The 22,864-nt window shown below is 47.5% G+C and overlaps 1 protein-coding gene across 1 annotated transcript in view; it reads left to right on the top strand.

The window, feature by feature from the left end:
• Nucleotides 1-22,864, top strand: part of RICTOR (RPTOR independent companion of MTOR complex 2) — a 161,622-nt gene that overhangs the window by 96,992 nt on the left and 41,766 nt on the right. Inside the window, exons 9-12 of the mRNA XM_075330517.1 lie at nt 9,178-9,270; nt 9,365-9,471; nt 12,442-12,671; nt 15,075-16,062. Coding sequence (XP_075186632.1) covers nt 9,178-9,270; nt 9,365-9,471; nt 12,442-12,671; nt 15,075-16,062 — 1,418 coding nt within the window. The remainder of the gene's footprint in view (nt 1-9,177; nt 9,271-9,364; nt 9,472-12,441; nt 12,672-15,074; nt 16,063-22,864) is intronic.

Raw genomic sequence — 22,864 nt, 5'->3', positions numbered from 1 at the left:
CAGCGTCTCGCCCGGCTGGCTCAGGTGCGCACCTTCATGCAAGGCGCGTCTCACATCATTCCGCCTTACCGGCGGCCCTTGGATCCCTGGGACCTTAACTTGGTTCTCACGGTTTTGCAGAAACCCCCCTTTGAGCCTCTTAGGGATGTTTCTTTGTCTCGGCTTTCACAGAAGGTGGCCTTTCTGGTAGCCATAACTTCCCTCAGGAGAGTCTCTGATTTGGCTGCGCTCTCCTCGGAGTCACCTTTTTTAGTTTTTCATCAAGACAAGGTGGTTCTCCGTCCGACTCCGGACTTTCTTCCTAAGGTGGTCTCTCTCTTCCACCTTATCCAGGACATTACCTTGCCGTCCTTCTGTCCGGCTCCTGTTCATCGCTTTGAAAAAGCGCTGCATACTCTAGATCTGGTGCGTGCTCTCCGGATCTATGTGTCTCGCACCGCTGCGCTCAGGCGGTGCACCTCTCTTTTTGTGCTAACCACAGGTCGGCGCAAGGGCCTCCCTGCTTCTAAGCCGACCTTAGCCCGTTGGATTAGGTCGACCATTTCGGACGCCTACCAGAGTACTCAGGTGCCTCCCCCGCCGGGGATCAAGGCACATTCGACCAGAGCTGTCGTTGCCTCTTGGGCTTTCAGGCACCAGGCTACGGCTCAACAAGTCTGTCAGGCTGCCACTTGGACTAGCCTGCATACCTTTTTGAAGCACTACCAAGTGCATGCTCATACTTCGGCAGATGCGAGCTTGGGCAGACGCATCCTTCAGGCGGCTGTCGCCCATTTGTGAAGTTAGGCTCCACCTACTTCTTAGTTTTTCTGTTTATTTCCCACCCAGGGACTGCTTTGGAACGTCCCATGGTCTTGGTCTCCCAAAGGAACGATAAAGAAAAAGAGAATTTTGTTACCGTAAATTCTTTTTCTTATAGTTCCGTATTGGGAGACCCAGCTCCCACCCTGTTGCCTGTTGGCAAGTTCTTGTTCCGCGTGTTATCACCGGCTGTTGTCGTGGACAGAGTCTCCGGTTGTTCCGGCTCTTGTTCTGTTCTACTTGTGGGTGGCTATTCTCCTTCAACTTTTGCACTAAACTGGCTAGGACTGGCTACCAGGGGGTGTATAAGCTCAGAGGGAGGAGCTACACTTTTAGGTGTAGTACTTTGTGTGTCCTCCGGAGGCAGAAGCTAAACACCCATGGTCTGGGTCTCCCAATACGGAACTATAAGAAAAAGAATTTACGGTAAGTAAACAAAATTCTCTTTTTTTTCCTATTAGCTTTAATTAACAAATGTTAAATTTATATCAAAAAGTAATTGAATCTAATATATTTAATAAATATTTAAATATGTATATTATATATTTTTCTTCATCGTTCCTTATGGGAGACCCAGACCATGGGTGTATAGCTTCTGCCTCCGGAGGACACACAAAGTACTACACTAAAAAGTGTAGCTCCTCCCTCCGAGCATATACACCCCCTGGATGACCACATCTAGCCAGTTCAATGCTTTGTGTTCAGGAGGTCACACACACATGCATTCTCATCTGATTTTTGATTTCAAAGAGTTGGAAGAAAAGCGGGTCCAAGCTGGACTCCCGGCATGTCCCTTCTCACCCCACTGTGTCGGCGGTGCTGTTAAGGTTGATTTACAAGGCTGGAGCCTTACATGCCGCGCTCCTTCACCATCCCTCGGGCTCTGGCTTGAAGGGGGAGCCATCACGGTTCTCTCTGCTTTGCAGGAGACCGGTCTCCATCCGCAGCCCTTTCAGGACCCTGCCGGACGGAGCGCTCACCCCTCAGGGACCTGGTCCTGCGTCTCATAAGCTAAGTATTGAGACGTTATTGAAGGGTCCCTTGTGCATTTATTGTGGGGAGAGTGTGTTATGTCACTGTGCTGTGATTTCCGGCCGGTTCTCTGGTTTTCTCCTGAGAACCGCGCCGAGGGTGCCTGCTCGTCGGCCGCATGAGAAAATTTAGGCCCCGGCTTCGGCTGCGGCCTAGTTTCGTTTTCACTGCCCCTGCATGTCAGTCATGCAGGGGGACAGTGCGGCGCCGCCCACCGGCCGTTCAGCAGAGGGGAGGACACTCCTCTCTGAGGAGATGTTTCCCTCCCCTGTATATCCCCTTGGCCCTCCGGTTCCTGCTCTTGGACTAAACCCCGCCCCCCCCCCCCCCTCACTCCGGCGACATTTTATCAGCGTTTACACACTGATCGGCGCTGGCTGCTGCAGCTCTGCATCTGTCTGGGGGTCCAAGCTGTGGAATCCGGAGGGCACACAAAATGGTCTGGTAAGCCACAACCTCTGGTTGTGGACTTTCTTGTACACTCTCTGGGGGTCATTCTGAAGGAGTGTGTTTTTTACTGCAGAGCCTCCACCTCAGCAGCATGTCTCACACTAGGAGCAAGAAGGCTGCTAAGCTGTACGCTATATGCACTGCATGTAAGCTCGTACTGCCTGAACCGAGCACATATCCACATTGTGATGCCTGCTCTAACATGGTGGTGCCTCAGCCTGGAGTCTCCCCAGGGGTCCCTCCGGCTGCTCCGGCCCCGGTGGCTGAACCCCCGGCTTGGGTAGCATCGTTTTCTAAAGCTATCTCCCAGTCCTTTGCCGACTCCATGGGACAGCTGTCCCGGACTCTGCTGACCATGCATCAGCCCCCTTCTCAGGGCGCCTCTGCTGCTTCGGCTCGCTCTGCAGAGCTCACAGAGGATTTTTCATCTGTTCCCGGACCCCGTCCTCCTAAACGGAGACGCAGGGACTCTTCTCCTTCCTCGTCCCACGGCTCTGATTCACGAGCTGAAGTGCAGGGCGAGGAGGATGCCTTTACTGTGGGCTCGGACGCTACCTCTATGTACCCCATTGATTTATCTGAAGGGGATGTGGATGTTAGTGACTTGATTGCGTCCATTAATTCCGTACTGAACCTCAATCCACCAGTGTCAGAGGAACAAGCCTCTCTGGTAGAAAAACATCAGTTTACCTCACCTAAGAGAGCAAGGAGTATGTTTTTTAACCATTCCAGTTTTCAGGCCACTGTGACCAAGCCCAGGGCCTGTCCTGACAAACGCTTCCCAAAGCGTAGTTCTGATGAACGTTTTCCCTTTCCACCAGAGGTGGTCAAGGAGTGGGCTCATTCACCAAAGGTAGATCCTCCGGTGTCTAGAATCTCAGCCCGGACAGTTGTATCTGTGGCCAATGGCACCTCACTTAAGGATCCCACTGACCGCCAGGTTGACCTTCTGGCCAAATCTGTATATGAGGCGGCAGGGGCCTCGTTCTCCCCGTCTTTTGCAGCGGTGTGGGCTCTTAAGGCCGTCTCTGCTTCTCTGGAGGAGATGCATTCCCTCACCAGGGACTCTATGCCCGAAATGGTTGCCTTAACTTCCCAGGCTTCGGCTTTTTCATCCTATGCCATGTCTGCCATTCTGGAGGCTTCTCACCGCACGGCGGTGGCTTCCGCTAATTCCCTCGCGATCCGCAGGATCTTGTGGCTTCGAGAGTGGAAAGCAGACGCTTCTTCCAAGAAGTACCTTGCTGGGCTCCCCTTTGCTGGGTCCCGGCTGTTCGGTGAACAACTGGATGAAATTATTAAGGAAGCTACTGGCGGGAAGAGTACTTCCTTGCCACAAACTAAAACCAGGAAACCTGTCCAGGGCAGGAACCAGTCGAGGTTTCGTTCCTTTCGTTCCTCTAACTGGTCATCCTCTAAGCCCTCAGCCTCGTCCACTAACTCAGCCAAGGATCGAAAACCCAGCTGGCGCACGAAGCCGCGTCCTCAGAAGAGCGGAGGAGCCGCTGCCATTAAGGCAGCCTCCTCTTGACTATCTGGCTGCGCCAGCAACGTCCTTGGTCGGTGGCAGGCTCTCCCACTTAGGCGACGTGTGGTTCCAACACGTCTCCGATCAGTGGGTGCGGGATATCATCTCCCACGGCTACAGGATAGAATTTTCTTCCAGCCCGCCAAACAGATTTTTTCTGTCCACTCCCCCCTGCTCCAAAGCCGCCGCCTTCTCTCAGGCCGTGGCTTCCCTGCAGGCCAACGGAGTAATTGTACCGGTTCCCGCCCGGGAACGGTTCAGAGGTTTCTACTCAAACCTCTTCCTAGTCCCCAAGAAGGACGGTTCCTTCCGGCCCATCCTGGATCTCAAGCTTCTCAACAAGCATGTTCAGGTGCGGCACTTTCGCATGGAATCTCTGCGATCGGTCATTGTCTCAATGACCCAGGGAGATTGTCTAGCATCCATCGACATCAGAGATGCCTATCTGCATGTGCCAATTGCAGTTTCACACCAGCGTTGGCTACGTTTTGCAATCGGAGAGGAACATTTCCAATTCGTGGCTCTCCCCTTCGGGTTAGCCACGGCCCCTCGTGTATTCACCAAGGTCATGGCAGCAGTGGTTGCGGTTCTGCACCTCCAGGGGTTGGCAGTGATTCCTTACCTGGACGACCTTCTAGTCAAGGCTTCATCCAGTGCAGACTGTCAGCGGAGTGTCTCGCTCACTCTCGCCACGCTTGTTCAATTCGGGTGGCTTGTCAATCTGCCCAAGTCCACTCTGACCCCGACACAGGAACTTACGTACCTAGGGATGCAATTCGAGACTCTGCCGGCACTTGTGAAGCTGCCCTTAGTCAAACAGCAGTCCCTTCAACTGGCGGTACGCTCTCTGCTGAGGCCCCGCCGTCATTCCATCAGGCACCTCATGCAGGTGCTGGGTCAGATGGTGGCGTCAATGGAAGCGGTTCCCTTTGCCCAGTTCCATCTGCGTCCCCTGCAGCTGGACATCCTCCGCTGTTGGGACAAGCGGACCTCTTCCTTGCACAGGCTAGTGGCTCTGTCGCCACAGACCAGGAGCTCTCTTCAGTGGTGGCTTCGGCCCCTCTCTCTGTCCCAGGGACGCTCCTTTCTGGCCCCGTCCTGGGTGATTCTCACCACGGACGCCAGTCTATCCGGCTGGGGAGCAGTGTTTCTCCACCACCGAGCACAGGGCACTTGGACTCCGTCCGAATCAGCCCTCTCGATCAATGTGCTGGAAATCAGAGCTGTGCTCCTAGCTCTCGTAGCTTTTCACCACCTGTTGGCGGGCAAGCACATTCAAGTCCAGTCAGACAACGCGACAGCAGTTGCCTACATCAATCACCAAGGCGGGACACGCAGCCGCCTGGCAATGTTGGAAGTTCAACGTATCCTTCAGTGGACGGAGGACTCCAAGTCCACCATATCCGCAGTCCACATCCCAGGCGTAGAAAACTGGGAGGCAGATTATCTCAGCCGTCAAACCGTGGACAGCGGCGTGTGGGCCCTGCATCCGACAGTGTTCCGGTCAATCTGCCGCAAGTGGGGCACTCCGGAAGTGGATCTAATGGCATCCCGGCACAACAACAAGGTCCCGGTTTACGTGGCTCGCTCCCACGATCCTCAGGCCTTGGCGGCGGACGCGCTGGTTCAGGATTGGTCCCAGTTCCGTCTGGCCTACGTGTTTCCCCCTCTAGCTTTCTTGCCCAGGGTCCTGCGCAAGATCAGAATGGAGGGCCGTCGGGTCATAATCATTGCTCCAGACTGGCCCAGGCGAGCTTGGTACCCAGACCTGCTCCGTCTGTCCGTAGAGGTGCCGTGGCATCTCCCGGACCGCCCAGACCTTCTCTCACAAGGTCCGTTTTTCCGCCAGAATTCTGCGGCTCTCAGATTGACGGCGTGGCTCTTGAGTCCTGGATCCTGACGGCTTCAGGCATTCCTTCCGAGGTCATCTCCACTATGACTCAGGCTCGGAAGTCTTCCTCGGCCAGGATTTACCACAGGACTTGGAGGATTTTCCTGTCCTGGTGTCGCTCTTCCGGCCATGCTCCTTGGCCTTTTTCCTTGCCGACCATCCTGTCCTTTCTACAGTCCGGTCTGCAGCTAGGACTATCCCTCAATTCCCTCAAGGGACAGGTCTCGGCGCTGTCAGTGTTGTTCCAGCGGCGTATCGCCCGACTGGCCCAGGTGCGCACCTTCATGCAGGGCTCATCTCACATTATTCCGCCTTACCGGCAGCCTCTGGATCCCTGGGATCTCAACCTGGTCCTCACGGCCTTACAGAAACCCCCCTTTGAGCCTCTTAGGGAGGTTTCTTTGTTTCGTCTTTCACAGAAAGTGGTCTTTCTGGTGGCCATAACTTCTCTCAGGAGAGTCTCTGATTTGGCTGCGCTCTCTTCGGAGTCACCCTTTTTGCTTTTTCACCAAGACAAGGTGGTTCTCCGTCCGACTCCGGACTTTCTCCCTAAGGTGGTGTCTCCTTTCCACCTTAACCAGGACATTTCATTGCCTTCCCTTTGTCCGGCCCCTGTGCATCGCTTTGAGAAAGCGTTGCATACTTTAGATCTGGTGCGGGTGCTCCGGATCTATGTGTCACGCACCGCTGCCCTTAGGCGGTGCACCTCTCTTTTTGTGCTGACCACAGGTCAGCGCAAGGGTCTCTCGGCTTCTAAACCGACCCTAGCTCGTTGGATTAGGTCGGCCATATCCGATGCCTACCAGTGCTCTCAGGTGCCCCCGCCGGGGATCAAGGCACACTCGACCAGAGCTGTCGGTGCCTCTTGGGCTTTCAGGCACCAGGCTACGGCTCAGCAGGTCTGTCAGGCTGCCACTTGGTCTAGTCTGCACACCTTTTCGACGCACTACCAAGTGCATGGTCATGCTTCGGCAGATGCGAGCTTGGGCAGACGCATCCTTCAGGCGGCTGTCGCCCATTTGTGAAGTTAGGTTTTGCCTACTTCTCAGTTTCTATTTATTTCCCACCCATGGACTGCTTTGAGACGTCCCATGGTCTGGGTCTCCCAAAGGAACGATGAAGAAAAAGAGAATTTTGTTACTTACCGTAAATTCTTTTTCTTATAGTTCCGACATGGGAGACCCAGCACCCTCCCTGTTGCCTGTTGGCAGTTCTTGTTCTGTGTGTTTTCACCGGCTGTTGTTGTAGACAGAGGTTCCGGTTATTCCGGGTTTTACTCTATCTCTACTTGTGGGTGGATGTCCTCCTTCAGCTTTTGCACTAAACTGGCTAGATCTGGTTATCCAGGGGGTGTATATGCTCGGAGGGAGGAGCTACACTTTTTAGTGTAGTACTTTGTGTGTCCTCCGGAGGCAGAAGCTATACACCCATGGTCTGGGTCTCCCATGTCGGAACTATAAGAAAAAGAATTTACGGTAAGTAACAAAATTCTCTTTTTTAAAATTACATCTAATAGAAAACGCAGACAAAAATAACTTGGTCTTAATGAATTATAAAAAGGTTAAAAAAAATATTTAGCATAATAAACTAAAAAAATAGACTATTAATAAAATTTAATTTAATTTAAGTTTTAATATATTTTATTAATATTGTGGATTTTTTTTAAAGTTTATTACTCTAAATGTGTTTTTCCTTTTTATATTTCATTAATATTAAGTTATTTTTTTCTGCTTTTTCTGTTAGACTTAATTTAAAAAATATATAATATAAATATTTCAAATCTATTAGATTTAACCCCTTCAGCCCCGGGGCACTTTCCGTTTTTGCGTTTTTGTTTTTTTTCTCCCCTTTTTCCGAGAGCCGTGACTTTTTTATTTTTCCGTCAATCTTGCCATATGAGCGCTTGTTTTTTGCGGGACAAGTTGTACTTTTAAATGAAACCATAAGTTTTACCATATGGTGTACTGGAAAACAGCAAAAAAATTCCAAGTGTGGAAAAATTGCAAAAAAAAGTGTGATCGCACAATAGTTTTTGGGATATTTTATTCACTGTGTTCACTATATGGTAAAACTGATGTGTGGGTATGATGCCTGAGGTCGGTGCGAGTTTGTAGACACCAAACATGTATAGGTTTACTTGTATCTAAGGGGTTAAAAAAAATTCACAAGTTTGTCCAATAAAAGTGGCGCACGTTTTGCGCCATTTTCCGAAACACGTAGCGTTCTTAGTTTTTGGGATCTATGGCTCAGTGACTGCTTATTTTTTGCGTCTCGAGCTGACGTTTCTAATGGTACCATTTTTGCGCAGATGCTACGTTTTCATCGCCTGTTATTGCATTTTGTGTAAAACTTGCGGCGACCAAAAAACGTAATTTTGGCGTTTGGAATTTTTTTGCCACTACGCCGTTTACCAATCAGATTAATTGATTTTATATTTTGATCGGGCATTTCTGAACGCGGCGATACCAAATATGTGTATATTTATTTTTTAACCCTTTAATTTTCAATGGGGGGAAAGGGGGGTGATTTGAACTTTAAGGTTTTTTTGTTTTTTTTTTTTATTTTTTATAACTTTTTTTTAATTTTTTTTTTTTTTTTTATTTTACTAGTCCCCCTAGGGGGCTATAGCGATCAGCAATCCGATCGCTCTTATCTATCTGCTGATCACAGCTATACAGCTGTAAACAGCAGATACACTCACTTTCTTTTTCCCTCTGTTCCGTGCCGAGGGAAAACGAAAGTGAAACATCATAGCTGCAGGCGTCATCACATGACCCTGTGCTACGATGGCAACCACCGATAGTCACGTGATCACGCACGTGACTTCCGGTGGGGGCGGCGGTAAGTGTAAAACATGGCCGCGCGCATTTAGATCTGGCAGCAAGATTTAAGGGGTTAATGGCCGCGGGTGGAAGCGATTCCACCCGCGGCTAGGAGGCACACATGTCAGCTGTTGAAAACAGCTGATGTGTGCCGACCGCCGCCGCCTGCCTGCGGCAGGGGGCGGGGCTTAACGGGACATGCTCCATGACGGATATATCCGTCCATGGTCGTGAAGGGGTTAATTATTTTTATATATATTTAACATTTTTTTATTAAATCTAATAGAAAAAAACAAATAACTTTGTATTAATGAAATATAAAAAGGTAAAAATAAAAAACTAAACTAAAAATATTAATACAGAATATTAATTAGATAATTGATTTAATTTGTTTTAATTATTTTAATTTATCATTTTTTTTTTCTTAGCTTTTTTATTAGGTTTTTTATTTCAGGTTTTTCTTTCATGTTAACTTATTTTAGCCTATTTAATTTTTGATTAATATATACTTAGGTTTTTTGTTTTGCTTTTTAGTTTATTTTTTGGTATTGAATTAATATATATTTTAGTTTTATATTGGTTTTATTTTGCTGTATAATTTTTTTTTTTTTTTCTTCTATCCATGATTGATTTATTTATTTTATTTTTTGCAGAACGTGGTTCCAGATCTCAGTTACACGGTGCGATCTCCGTCATTGGACAACTGGGAAGGAATCAAACAGCTGAAGGCGGCTCTGTGGTCTCTGGTGCGAGCGTCCCCTTATATTACTGCGGGGGTCAGCGGGGGACTCAGTTCTTAATGTGGGGTCACTTTATCTCTCTGACTTGTTTTTTTCGTAGGGTAACATCGGTTCTTCAAATTGGGGCCTTAACTTACTTCAAGAAGAAAATGTGATTCCCGATATAATTGCACTGGCTCTGCACTGTGAAGTGCTCTCTATACGAGGGTAAGAGGATGCCCAGAAAGAGGTTATTACAGATCGAGCAGTGGAACAGTAAAGTGATCAAACTGCTGCAAAAAGTCACATCACATGTTTATGAATTAAATTCTGGCTTACAGCTGCTGCCTATAGGGGGAGCTCACTACGTACTCCTAAATATATAGCCGACTCCCTCTAGTGGATGGTGCAGTAACCTGCAATGTGCACTCAGCTCCCTCTAGTGGTGGGTGCAGACACCTGCACTGTGCATTCAGCTCCCTCTAGTGGTGGGTGCAGACACCTGCACTGTGCACTCAGCTCCCTCTAGTGGTGGGTGCAGACACCTGCACTGTGCATTCAGCTCCCTCTAGTGGTGGGTGCAGACACCTGCACTGTGCACTCAGCTCCCTCTAGAGGTGGGTGAAGACACCTGCAGTGTGCACTCAGCTCCCTCTAGTGGTGGGTGCATACACCTGCAGTGTGCACTCAGCTCCCTCTAGTGGTGGGTGCAGACACCTGCAGTGTGCACTCAGCTCCCTCTAGTGGTGGGTGCAGACACCTGCAGTGTGCACTCAGCTTCCTCTAGTGGTGGGTACAGACACCTGCAATGTGCACTAAGCTCCCTCTAGTGGTGGGTGCAGACACCTGCAGTGTGCACTCAGCTCCCTCTAGAGGTGGGTGAAGACACCTGCAGTGTGCACTCAGCTCCCTCTAGTGGTGGGTGCATACACCTGCAGTGTGCACTCAGCTCCCTCTAGTGGTGGGTGCAGACACCTGCAGTGTGCACTCAGCTCCCTCTAGTGGTGGGTGCAGACACCTGCAGTGTGCACTCAGCTCCCTCTAGTGGTGGGTGCAGACACCTGCAGTGTGCACTCAGCTTCCTCTAGTGGTGGGTGCAGACACCTGCACTGTGCACTCAGCTCCCTCTAGTGGTGGGTGCAGACACCTGCAGTGTGCACTCAGCTCCCTCTAGTGGTGGGTGCAGACACCTGCAGTGTGCACTCAGCTTCCTCTAGTGGTGGGTGCAGACACCTGCACTGTGCACTCAGCTCCCTCTAGTGGTGGGTGCAGACACCTGCAGTGTGCACTCAGCTCCCTCTAGTGGTGGGTGCAGACACCTGCAGTGTGAACTCAGCTCCCTCTAGTGGTGGGTGCAGACACCTGCAGTGTGCACTCAGCTCCCTCTAGAGGTGGGTGAAGACACCTGCAGTGTGCACTCAGCTTCCTCTAGTGGTGGGTGCAGACACCTGCGGTGTGCACTCAGCTCCCTCTAGTGGTGGGTGCAGACACCTGCAGTGTGCACTCAGCTTCCTCTAGTGGTGGGTGCAGACACCTGCACTGTGCACTAAGCTCCCTCTAGTGGTGGGTGCAGACACCTGCAGTGTGCACTAAGCTCCCTCTAGTGGTGGGTGCAGACACCTGCAGTGTGCACTCAGCTCCCTCTAGAGGTGGGTGAAGACACCTGCAGTGTGCACTCAGCTCCCTCTAGTGGTGGGTGCAGACACCTGCAGTGTGCACTCAGCTCCCTCTAGTGGTGGGTGCAGACACCTGCAGTGTGCACTCAGCTCCCTCTAGTGGTGGGTGCATACACCTGCAGTGTGCACTCAGCTCCCTCTAGTGGTGGGTACAGACACCTGCAATGTGTGCACTCAGCTTCCTCTAGTGGTGGGTGCAGACACCTGCAGTGTGCACTCAGCTCCCTCTAGTGGTGGGTGCAGACACCTGCACTGTGCACTCAGCTCCCTCTAGTGGTGGGTGCAGACACCTGCACTGTGCACTCAGCTCCCTCTAGTGGTGGGTGCAGACACCTGCACTGTGCACTCAGCTCCCTCTAGTGGTGGGTGCAGACACCTGCAGTGTGCACTCAGCTCCCTCTAGTGGTGGGTGCAGACACCTGCAGTGTGCACTCAGCTTCCTCTAGTGGTGGGTGCAGACACCTGCACTGTGCACTCAGCTCCCTCTAGTGGTGGGTGCAGACACCTGCAATGTCAACTGAGCTCCATCTAGTGGTGGGTGCAGACACCTGCAGTGTGCACTCAGCCCCAGATAGTGGTGGTGGGTGCAGACACCTGCAGTGTGCACTCAGCTTCCTCTAGTGGTGGGTGCAGACACCTGCAGTGTGCACTCAGCTTCCTCTAGTGGTGGGTACAGACACCTGCAATGTGCACTAAGCTCCCTCTAGTGGTGGGTGCAGACACCTGCAGTGTGCACTCAGCTCCCTCTATAGGTGGGTGAAGACACCTCCAGTGTGCACTCAGCTCCCTCTAGTGGTGGGTGCAGACACCTGCAATGTGCACTAAGCTCCCTCTAGTGGTGGGTGCAGACACCTGCAGTGTGCACTCAGCTCCCTCTAGTGGTGGGTGCAGACACCTGCAATGTGTGCACTTAGCTCCCTCTAGTGGTGGGTGCAGACACCTGCATTGTGTGCACTTAGCTCCCTCTAGTGGTGGTAACTGACATCTGCAATGTGTGCACTTAGCTCCCTCTAGTGGTGGGTGCAGACACCTGCAATGTGTGCACTCAGCTCCCTCTAGTGGTGGGTGCAGACACCTGCAGTGTGCACTCAGCTCCCTCTAGTGGTGGGTGCAGACACCTGCAATGTGTGCACTCAGCTCCCTCTAGTGGTGGGTGCAGACACCTGCATTGTGTGCACTTAGCTCCCTCTAGTGGTGGGTGCAGACACCTGCAATGTGTGCATTTTGCTCCCTCTAGTGGTGGTAACTGACATCTGCAATGTGTGCACTTTGCTCCCTCTAGTGGTGGTAAGTGACGTCTGCAATGTGTGCATTTAGCTCCCTCTAGTGGTGGGTGCAGACACCTGCAATGTGTGCACTTAGCTCCCTCTAGTGGTGGGTGCAGACACCTGCAATGTGTGCACTTAGCTCCCTCTAGTGGTGGTAAGTGACGTCTGCAATGTGTGCATTTAGCTCCCTCTAGTGGTGGGTGCAGACTCCTGCATTTTCTCTGTGTTACATGCGTCCCTTCTTGTTTTTCTAGAACCTGCGCCTACGTCCTTGGATTACTTTCCAAAACAAAGCAAGGCTGCGATATCCTGAAGCAGCATAACTGGGACACGGTGCGGCACAGCAGACGACATCCGTGGCCGGTGGTGCCTGACGACATGGAGCAGCTGTGTAACGAGCTGTGCTCCATCCCCAGCACCCTGAGCCTGAACTCCGAGTCCACCAGCTCCCGGCACAACAGCGAGAGCGAGTCTGCACTGCCCAGTGAGGAGCCATGGGGGCCACCACTCTGTAACTGGGGGGCCACCACTCTGTATCTGGGCTATTAACCCCTTAAAAACGCCACCACATTTAACTTTTTTCATTTTCGTTTTTTTCTTCCTTTCTTCTAAGAGCCATAACTTTATTTTCCCGGCACCTAGCTCAATCAAGGCTCCGTTTTTGCAGGACAAATTGTAGTTTTCAAAGACAACATTCACTTTAACGTATAATGTCCTGGGAAAATTGGGGGAAAAAAATCCAAGTGGGGTAAAATGGTAAAAAAATGCGCAATTCCACCATTGTATTTTTAAGCATTCCCTTTGCGATAAAATTTGCGAATCAGCAGTGGATTGCCGTGACACCTGGGGGTCAGATGGTTCTCCTGTGAAATTCAGCATTTAGCTATCATTCATAGATCATGATTTTTGCTATACATAGCAGTGCTCATGCACTGCAATGTATAGCACAAGTAACCCCCCCCCCCTTTTTTTGTCACATTTAAAAATAAAGCAATTAAAAAAATAAATACGCATATTTGGTATCGCTGCGTTCATAAAAATCTGATCTATCAAAATATAAAATAAATCAATTAAATATATAATATAAAATGAATTAAGTCAATAGTGACATGACTGCGAGACACTGATGGTTTGCCGCGACACCCAGGTGTGCCTCTGTGCTTGTCATGACAGTTCTCTTGTGGAATTCAATGGTTAACTGTCATTCATAGGAGATTGTGATTTTTGCTATACATAGTAGTGCTCATGCACTGCAATGTATAGGACAAGTGATCAGAGGATCGCAGCTTCAGTCCCCTAAGGAGATTAAGAAAAACAGTAAAAAAAATGAAAATCATTTTAAAGACAATATTAAAAAAAAAAGTTGAAATCACCCCCTTTTTTGCCCTTTTTAAAAATAAAGCAAATTCAGCGTTTTACTGTCGTTCATAGGAGATCATGATTTTCGCTATACATAGCAGTGCTCATGCACTGCAGTGTACAGCACAAGTGATAAGACAATGGCAGCTTCAGTCCCCTAAGTGGACTAACAAATATAGTAAAAAGTAAAAACCTTTTTTAAGAAAATATTAAAAGAAAGGATTTAAAAGTTCAAATTATCCCCATTTTTGTCCCATTTTAAAAAAAATAAATACACATTTGGCATCGCTGCGTTCGTAAAAGTCCGACCTATCAAAATATAAGATGAATTAATTCAATAATATAAAAATAAATGATAATATACAATAATAATAATAAATTCAATAATATAAAAATAAATATAAATAATATAAAATAATAATATAAAATAAATTCAATAGGTAAACACAATAGTGACGTGACCACGAGGCACCGATGGTTTGCCATGACACCCGGGGGTCAAGCCTCTGTTCTTGTCATGACCGATTCTCCTGTGAAAGTCAAGTGTTTACCTGTCATTCATAGGAGATTATGATGTCCGCTATACATAATAGTGCTCATGCACTTCAATGTATTGCACAAATGATCAGAGGATCGCAGATTCAGTCCCCTAAAAAAACTAACAAATGCAGTAAAAAGTGAAAACATTTTTTAAGAAAATTTAATATTTTCTAAAAAAAAAAAAGGTTTTCACTTTTTACTATATTTGTTAGTCCCCATAGGGGACTGAAGCTGCGATCCTCTGATTACTTGAGCTATACATAGCAGTGCATGAGCACTGCTATGTATAACGAAAATCGTGATCTATGAAGAAGATATAAAAGTTCAAATTATCCCCATTTTTGTCCCATTAAAAATAAAATAAATAAATACACATATTGGGTATCGCTGCGTTCGTAGAAGTCCGATCTTTCAAAATATAAGATTAATTAATTAAAAATAAATATAAATTTATATAATATAAAATAAATTAATTCAGTAGGTAAACACAATAGTGACATGACCATGAGGCAGCGATGGTTTGCCATGACACCCGGGGGTCAAGCCTCTGTTATTGTCATGATGATTCTCCTGTGAAAGTCAGTGTTTACCTGTCGTTCATAGGAGAACATGATGTCCGCTATACATAGTAGTGCTCATGCACTGCAGTGTACAGCACAAGTGATCAGACAATCGCAGATTCTGTCCCCTGAAAGGATTATCAAATGTAGTAAAAAGTGAAAACCTTTTTTAAGCAAATATTTAAAAATAAGTTCAAATCACCAAAGTCAGCTTTAAACTGTCGTTCATAGGAGATCATGATTTTCGCTATACATAGCAGTGCTCATGCACTGCAGTGTACAGCACAAGTGATCAGACGATCGTAGCTTCAGTCCCCTAAGGGGATTAACAAGCACAGCCCTTCATAGTACAAATGACAGCTTTTTATATATTATTTGTGGTTTCGTCATGGCCGCCGTCACCTGACCTCTTTCTTTCCTTTGTACAGGCATGTTTATCATAGAGGACGACCCTTGCGGCAATTCCTCCCCCAGCCCATTCTTCCTGTACGACGATCCCGAGCAGACGTTCTTTGACAAACCCCTGAAGGACAAGGACCGCAGCCCCTTCACCCTCCTCGCCCAAAGCAAGTTTGTGAAAAACAGATTTCTAAACTCCTTGACGCTGCCAAGTAAGAAGTTCCGCAGCAGCAGCAGCAGCAGCGACCCCAAAACCAGTAAACTGCGGGATCTGAGGCGGAACCGGACTGTCACCGAGCCGTGGTCGGATTCGGACTTCCCCTCCATGGACAGTTTAGGCTCCGTGTTCAAAGTTCCCAAAATAAGCACCTCGGTCAGCAAACACGTGGACGACAACGGCAGTACTCCCAGCATCACCGAGAACGACCTCAAGCTTCCGAAAAGTTTAGGAAACGAGAACCACCGGGACCATACCAGCAGAGAGCGGCTGATCGGCGACGGCTCCACCACCACACACTTAAAGAGCCGCAGCCTCAGCTTCAATACGGACACCACCACCAGCGGCATCAGCTCCATGAGCTCCAGCCCCTCACGAGAGACCGTGGGCATCGACACTACAAACATGGACACGGACTGCGGGAGCCTGAGCACCGTCATCAGCACCAAAACCGTCAGAACCAACCTGCCCATCATGCTGCACCCCAACCACCTGCCCCTCTCAAAGTCCAACTCTGTGTCCTTGGTCCCCCCGGGGTCCTCGCACACGCTCCCTCGTAGGGCGCAGTCACTGAAGGCTCCTTCTATCGGTGCCATTAAGACTTTGGCGGATTATCACTTCACCTACACCAGTTCTCGGGACGCCTTCGGCTACGCGACACTGAAACGACTGCAGCAGCACCGGATGCATCCATCGCTGTCACATTCGGATGCTCTGGCTTCACCGGCAAAAGACGTTCTCTTCACCGATACCATAACCATGAAGACGGGAAGCTTGGACTCTAGACTGACCTCCAGCAGGTAAACTTCCAACAGTTATAGAGGCGCAAATGCCCCCAAACTCCTCCACAGAAATGATTAAATTATGTATAAATCTGTATGTAGTGAGCTCCCCCTAGTGGTGACTGTATAAATCTGTATGTAGTGAGCTCCCCTAGTGGTGACTGTATAAATCTGTATGTAGTGAGCTCCCCCTAGTGGTGACTGTATAAATCTGTATGTAGTGAGCTCCCTCTAGTCGTGGATGTATAAATCTGTATGTAGTGAGCTCCCTCTAGTGGTGACTGTATAAATCTGTATGTAGTGAGCTCCCTCTAGTGGTGGCTATATAAATCTGTATATAGTGAGCTCCCCCTAGTGGTGTCTGTATAAATCTGTATGTAGTGAGCTCCCTCTAGTGGTGTCTGTATAAATCTGTATGTAGTGAGCTCCCCCTAGTGGTGACTGTATAAATCTGTATGTAGTGAGCTCCCCTAGTGGTGACTGTATAAATCTGTATGTAGTGAGCTCCCCCTAGTGGTGACTGTATAAATCTGTATGTAGTGAGCTCCCCTAGTGGTGACTGTATAAATCTGTATGTAGAGAGCTCCCCCTAGTGGTGACTGTAAAAATCTGTATGTAGTGAGCTCCCCTAGTGGTGACTGTATAAATCTGTATGTAGTGATCTCCCTCTAGTGGTGGCTGTATAAATCTGTATGTAGTGAGCTCCCTCTAGTGGTGACTGTATAAATCTGTCTGTAGTGAGCTCCCTCTAGTGGTGGCTGTATAAATCTGTATGTAGTGAGCTCCCTCTAGTGGTGACTGTATAAATCTGTATGTAGTGAGCGCCCTCTAGTGGTGACTGTATAAATCTGTATGTAGTGAGCTCCTCCTAGTGGTGACTGTATAAATCTGTATGTAGTGAGCTCCCCCTAGTGGTGACTGTATAAATCTGTATGTAGTGAGCTCCTCCTAGTGGTGGTTGTATAAATCTGTATGTAGTGAGCTCCCTCTAGTGGTGACTGTATAAATCTGTCTGTAGTGAGCTCCCTCTAGTGGTGGCTGTATAAATCTGTATGTAGTGATCTCCCTCTAGTGGTGGCTGTATAAATCTGTATGTAGTGAGCTCCCTCTAGTGGTGACTGTATAAATCTGTCTGTAGTGAGCTCCCTCTAGTGGTGGCTGTATAAATCTGTATGTAGTGAGCTCCCTCTAGTGGTGACTGTATAAATCTGTATGTAGTGAGCGCCCTCTAGTGGTGACTGTATAAATCTGTATGTAGTGAGCTCCTCCTAGTGGTGACTGTATAAATCTGTATGTAGTGAGCTCCTCCTAGTGGTGACTGTATAAATCTGTATGTAGTGAGCTCCTCCTAGTGGTGGTTGTATAAATCTGTATGTAGTGAGCTCCTCCTAGTGGTGGTTGTATAAATCTGTATGTAGTGAGCTCCTCCTAGTGGTGGTTGTATAAATCTGTCTGTAGCGAGCTCCCTCTAGTGGTGGCTGTATAATCTGTATGTAGTGAGCTCCTCCTAGTGGTGACTGTATAAATCTGTATGTAGTGAGCTCCTCCTAGTGGTGACTGTATAAATCTGTATGTAGTGAGCTCCTCCTAGTGGTGACTGTATAAATCTGTATGTAGTGAGCTCCTCCTAGTGGTGACTGTATAAATCTGTCTGTAGTGAGCTCCCTCTAGTGGTGGCTGTATAAATCTGTATGTAGTGAGCTCCCTCTAGTGGTGGCTGTATAACTCTGTATGCAGTGAGCTCCCTCTAGTGGTGGCTGTATAAATATGTATGTAGTGAGCTCCCCCTAGTGGTGGCTGTATAAATCTGTATGTAGTGAGCTCCCTCTAGTGGTGGCTGTATAAATCTGTATGTAGTGAGCTCCCTCTAGTGGTGACTGTATAAATCTGTATGCAGTGAGCGCCCTCTAGTGGTGACTGTATAAATCTGTATGTAGTGAGCTCCTCCTAGTGGTGGTTGTATAAATCTGTATGTAGTGAGCTCCCTCTAGTGGTGACTGTATAAATCTGTCTGTAGTGAGCTGCCTCTAGTGGTGGCTGTATAAATCTGTATGTAGTGAGCTCCCTCTAGTGGTGACTGTATAAATCTATATGTAGTGAGCTCCCTCTAGTGGTGACTGTATAAATCTGTATGTAGTGAGCTCACCCTAGTGGTGACTGTATAAATCTGTATGTAGTGAGCTCACCCTAGTGGTGACTGTATAAATCTGTATATAGCGAGCTCCCTCTAGTGGTGGGTGTATAAATCTGTATGTAGTGAGCTTCCCCTAGTGGTGACTGTATAAATCTGTATGTAGTGAGCTCCTCCTAGTGGTGGTTGTATAAATCTGTATGTAGTGAGCTCCCTCTAGTGGTGACTGTATAAATCTGTCTGTAGTGAGCTACCTCTAGTGGTGGCTGTATAAATCTGTATGTAGTGAGCTCCCTCTAGTGGTGACTGTATAAATCTATATGTAGTGAGCTCCCTCTAGTGGTGATTGTATAAATCTGTATGTAGTGAGCTCACCCTAGTGGTGACTGTATAAATCTGTATGTAGTGAGCTCACCCTAGTGGTGACTGTATAAATCTGTATATAGCGAGCTCCCTCTAGTGGTGGGTGTATAAATCTGTATGTAGTGAGCTTCCCCTAGTGGTGACTGTATAAATCTGTATGTAGTGAGCTCACCCTAGTGGTGACTGTATAAATCTGTATATAGCGAGCTCCCTCTAGTGGTGACTGTAAAAATCTGTATGTAGTGAGCTCCCTCTAGTGGTGACTGTATAAATCTGTATGTAGTGAGCTTCCCCTAGTGGTGACTGTATAAATCTGTATATAGCGAGCTCCCTCTAGTGGTGACTGTAAAAATCTGTATGTAGTGAGCTCCCTCTAGTGGTGACTGTAAAAATCTGTATGTAGTCAGCTCCCTCTAGTGGTGACTGTATAAATCTGTATGTAGTGAGCTCCCCCTAGTGGTGGCTGTATAAATATGTATGTAGTGATCTCTCTCTAGTGGTGACTGTATAATCTGTATGTAGTGAGCTCCCCCTAGTGGTGGCTGTATAAATATGTATGTAGTGACCTCCTCTAGTGGTGGCTGTATAAATATGTATGTAATGATCTCCCTCTAGTGGTGACTGTATATTCTGTATGTAGTGAGCTTCCTCTAGTGGTGACTGTATAAATCTGTATGTAGTGAGCTCCCTCTAGTGGTGACTGTATAAATCTGTATGTAGTGAGCTCCCTCTAGTGGTGACTGTATAAATCTGTATGTAGTGAGCTCCCCCTAGTGGTGGCTGTATAAATCTGTATGTAGAGAGCTCCCTCTAGTGGTGACTGTATAAATCTGTATGTAGTGAGCTCCCCCTAGTGGTGGCTGTATAAATCTGTATGTAGTGAGCTCCCCCTAGTGGTGGCTGTATAAATCTGTATGTAGTGAGCTCCCCCTAGTGGTGGCTGTATAAATCTGTATGTAGTGAGCTCCTTCTAGTGGTGACTGTATAAATATGTATGTAGTGAGCTCCCTCTAGTGGTGACTGTATAAATCTGTATGTAGTGAGCTCCCTCTAGTGGTGACTGTATAAATCTGTATGTAGTGAGCTCCCCCTAGTGGTGGCTGTATAAATCTGTATGTAGAGAGCTCCCTCTAGTGGTGGCTGTATAAATATGTATGTAGTGAGCTCCCCCTAGTGGTGGCTGTATAAATCTGTATGTAGTGAGCTCCCTCTAGTGGTGGCTGTATAAATCTGTATGTAGTGAGCTTCCTCTAGTGGTGGCTGTATAAATATGTATGTAGTGAGCTCCCCCTAGTGGTGGCTGTATAAATCTGTATGTAGTGATCTCCCCCTAGTGGTGACTGTATAAATATGTATGTAGTGAGCTCCTTCTAGTGGTGGCTGTATAAATCTGTATGTAGTGAGCTCCCTCTAGTGGTGGCTGTATAAATCTGTATGTAGTGAGCTCCCTCTAGTGGTGACTGTATAAATCTGTATGTAGTGAGCTCCCCCTAGTGGTGGCTGTATAAATCTGTATGTAGAGAGCTCCCTCTAGTGGTGGCTGTATAAATCTGTATGTAGTGAGCGCCCTCTAGTGGTGACTGTATAAATCTGTATGTAGTGAGCTCCCTCTAGTGGTGGCTGTATAAATCTGTATGTAGTGATCTCCCTCTAGTGGTGGCTGTATAAATCTGTATGTAGTGAGTTCCCTCTAGTGGTGACTGTATAAATCTGTATGTAGAGAGCTCCCTCTAGTGGTGGCTGTATAAGTCTGTATGTAGTGAGCTCCCCCTAGTGGTGGCTGTATAAATCTGTATGTAGTGAGCTCCCTCTAGTGGTGACTGTATAAATCTGTATGTAGTGATCTCCCTCTAGTGGTGACTGTATAAATCTGTATGTAGTGAGCTCCCCCTAGTGGTGACTGTATAAATCTGTATATAGTGAGCTCCCTCTAGTGGTGACTGTATAAATCTGTATGTAGTGAGCTCCCTCTAGTGGTGGCTGTATAAATCTGTATGTAGTGAGCTCCCTCTAGTGGTGGCTGTATAAATCTGTATGTAGAGAGCTCCCTCTAGTGGTGGCTGTATAAATCTGTATGTAGTGAGCTCCCTCTAGTGGTGACTGTATAAATCTGTATGTAGTGATCTCCCTCTAGTGGTGACTGTATAAATCTGTATGTAGTGAGCTCCCTCTAGTGGTGACTGTATAAATCTGTATGTAGTGAGCTCCCTCTAGTGGTGGCTGTATAAATCTGTATGTAGTGAGCTCCCTCTAGTGGTGACTGTATAAATCTGTATGTAGTGATCTCCCTCTAGTGGTGACTGTATAAATCTGTATGTAGTGAGCTCCCTCTAGTGGTGGCTGTATAATTCTGTATGAAGTGAGCTCCCTCTAGTGGTGACTGTATAAATCTGTATGTAGTGAGCTCCCCCTAGTGGTGACTGTATAAATCTGTATGTAGTGAGCTCCCTCTAGTGGTGACTGTATAAATCTGTATGTAGTGAGCTCCCCCTAGTGGTGGCTGTATAAATCTGTATGTAGAGAGCTCCCTCTAGTGGTGGCTGTATAAATCTGTATGTAGTGATCTTCCTCTAGTGGTGACTGTATGAATCTGTATGTAGTGAGCTCCCTCTAGTGGTGACTGTATAAATCTGTATGTAGTGAGCTCCCCCTAGTGGTGACTGTATAATTCTGTATGAAGTGAGCTCCCTCTAGTGGTGACTGTATAAACCAGTATGTAGTGAGCTCCCTCTAGTGGTGGCTGTATAAATCTGTATGTAGAGAGCTCCCTCTAGTGGTGGCTGTATAAATCTGTATGTAGTGAGCTCCCCCTAGTGGTGGCTGTATAAATCTGTATGTAGTGAGCTCCCCCTAGTGGTGGCTGTATAAATCTGTATGTAGTGAGCTCCCTCTAATGGTGGCTGTATAAATCTGTATGTAGTGATCTTCCTCTAGTGGTGACTGTATGAATCTGTATGTAGTGAGCTCCCTCTAGTGGTGGCTGTATAAATCTGTATGTAGTGAGCTCCCTCTAGTGGTGACTGTATAAATCTGTATGTAGTGAGCTCCCCCTAGTGGTGACTATATAAATCTGTATGTAGTGAGCTCCTCCTAGTGGTGGATGTATAAATCTGTATGTAGTGAGCTCCCTCTAGTGGTGGCTGTATAATTCTGTATGTAGTGAGCTCCCTCTAGTGGTGACTGTATAAATCTGTATGTAGTGAGCTCCCCCTAGTGGTGACTATATAAATCTGTATGTAGTGAGCTCCCTCTAGTGGTGACTGTATAAATCTGTATGTAGTGAGCTCCCCCTAGTGGTGACTGTATAAATCTGTATGTAGTGAGCTCCCTCTAGTGGTGGCTGTATAATTCTGTATGTAGTGAGCTCCTCCTAGTGGTGGATGTATAAATCTGTATGTAGTGAGCTCCCTCTAGTGGTGGCTGTATAATTCTGTATGTAGTGAGCTCCCTCTAGTGGTGACTGTATAAATCTGTATGTAGTGAGCTCCCCCTAGTGGTGACTATATAAATCTGTATGTAGTGAGCTCCCTCTAGTGGTGACTGTATAAATCTGTATGTAGTGAGCTCCCCCTAGTGGTGGCTGTATAAATCTGTATGTAGTGATCTCCCCCTAGTGGTGACTGTATAAATCTGTATGTAGTGATCTCCCCCTAGTGGTGACTGTATAAATCTGTATGTAGTGAGCTCCCTCTAGTGGTGACTGTATAAATCTGTATGTAGTGAGCTCCCCCTAGTGGTGACTGTATAAATCTGTATGTAGTGAGCTCCCCCTAGTGGTGGCTGTATAAATCTGTATGTAGTGACCTCCCTCTAGTGGTAACTGTATAAATCTGTATGTAGTGAGCTTCCTCTAGTGGTGACTGTATAAATCTGTATGTAGTGATCTCCCTCTAGTGGTGACTGTATGAATCTGTATGTAGTGAGCTCCCTCTAGTGGTGGCTGTATAAATCTGTATGTAGTGAGCTCCCCCTAGTGGTGGCTGTATAATCTGTATGTAGTGAGCTCCCTCTAGTGGTGACTGTATAAATCTGTATGTAGTGAGCTCCCCCTAGTGGTGACTATATAAATCTGTATGTAGTGAGCTCCTCCTAGTGGTGGATGTATAAATCTGTATGTAGTGAGCTCCCTCTAGTGGTGGCTGTATAATTCTGTATGTAGTGAGCTCCCTCTAGTGGTGACTGTATAAATCTGTATGTAGTGAGCTCCCCCTAGTGGTGACTATATAAATCTGTATGTAGTGAGCTCCCTCTAGTGGTGACTGTATAAATCTGTATGTAGTGAGCTCCCCCTAGTGGTGACTGTATAAATCTGTATGTAGTGAGCTC

This window comes from Anomaloglossus baeobatrachus, chromosome 1 (assembly GCF_048569485.1).
Source record: "Anomaloglossus baeobatrachus isolate aAnoBae1 chromosome 1, aAnoBae1.hap1, whole genome shotgun sequence".
Lineage (NCBI taxonomy): Eukaryota > Metazoa > Chordata > Amphibia > Anura > Aromobatidae > Anomaloglossus > Anomaloglossus baeobatrachus.
This window is presented reverse-complemented; position numbering and strand designations above follow the sequence as displayed.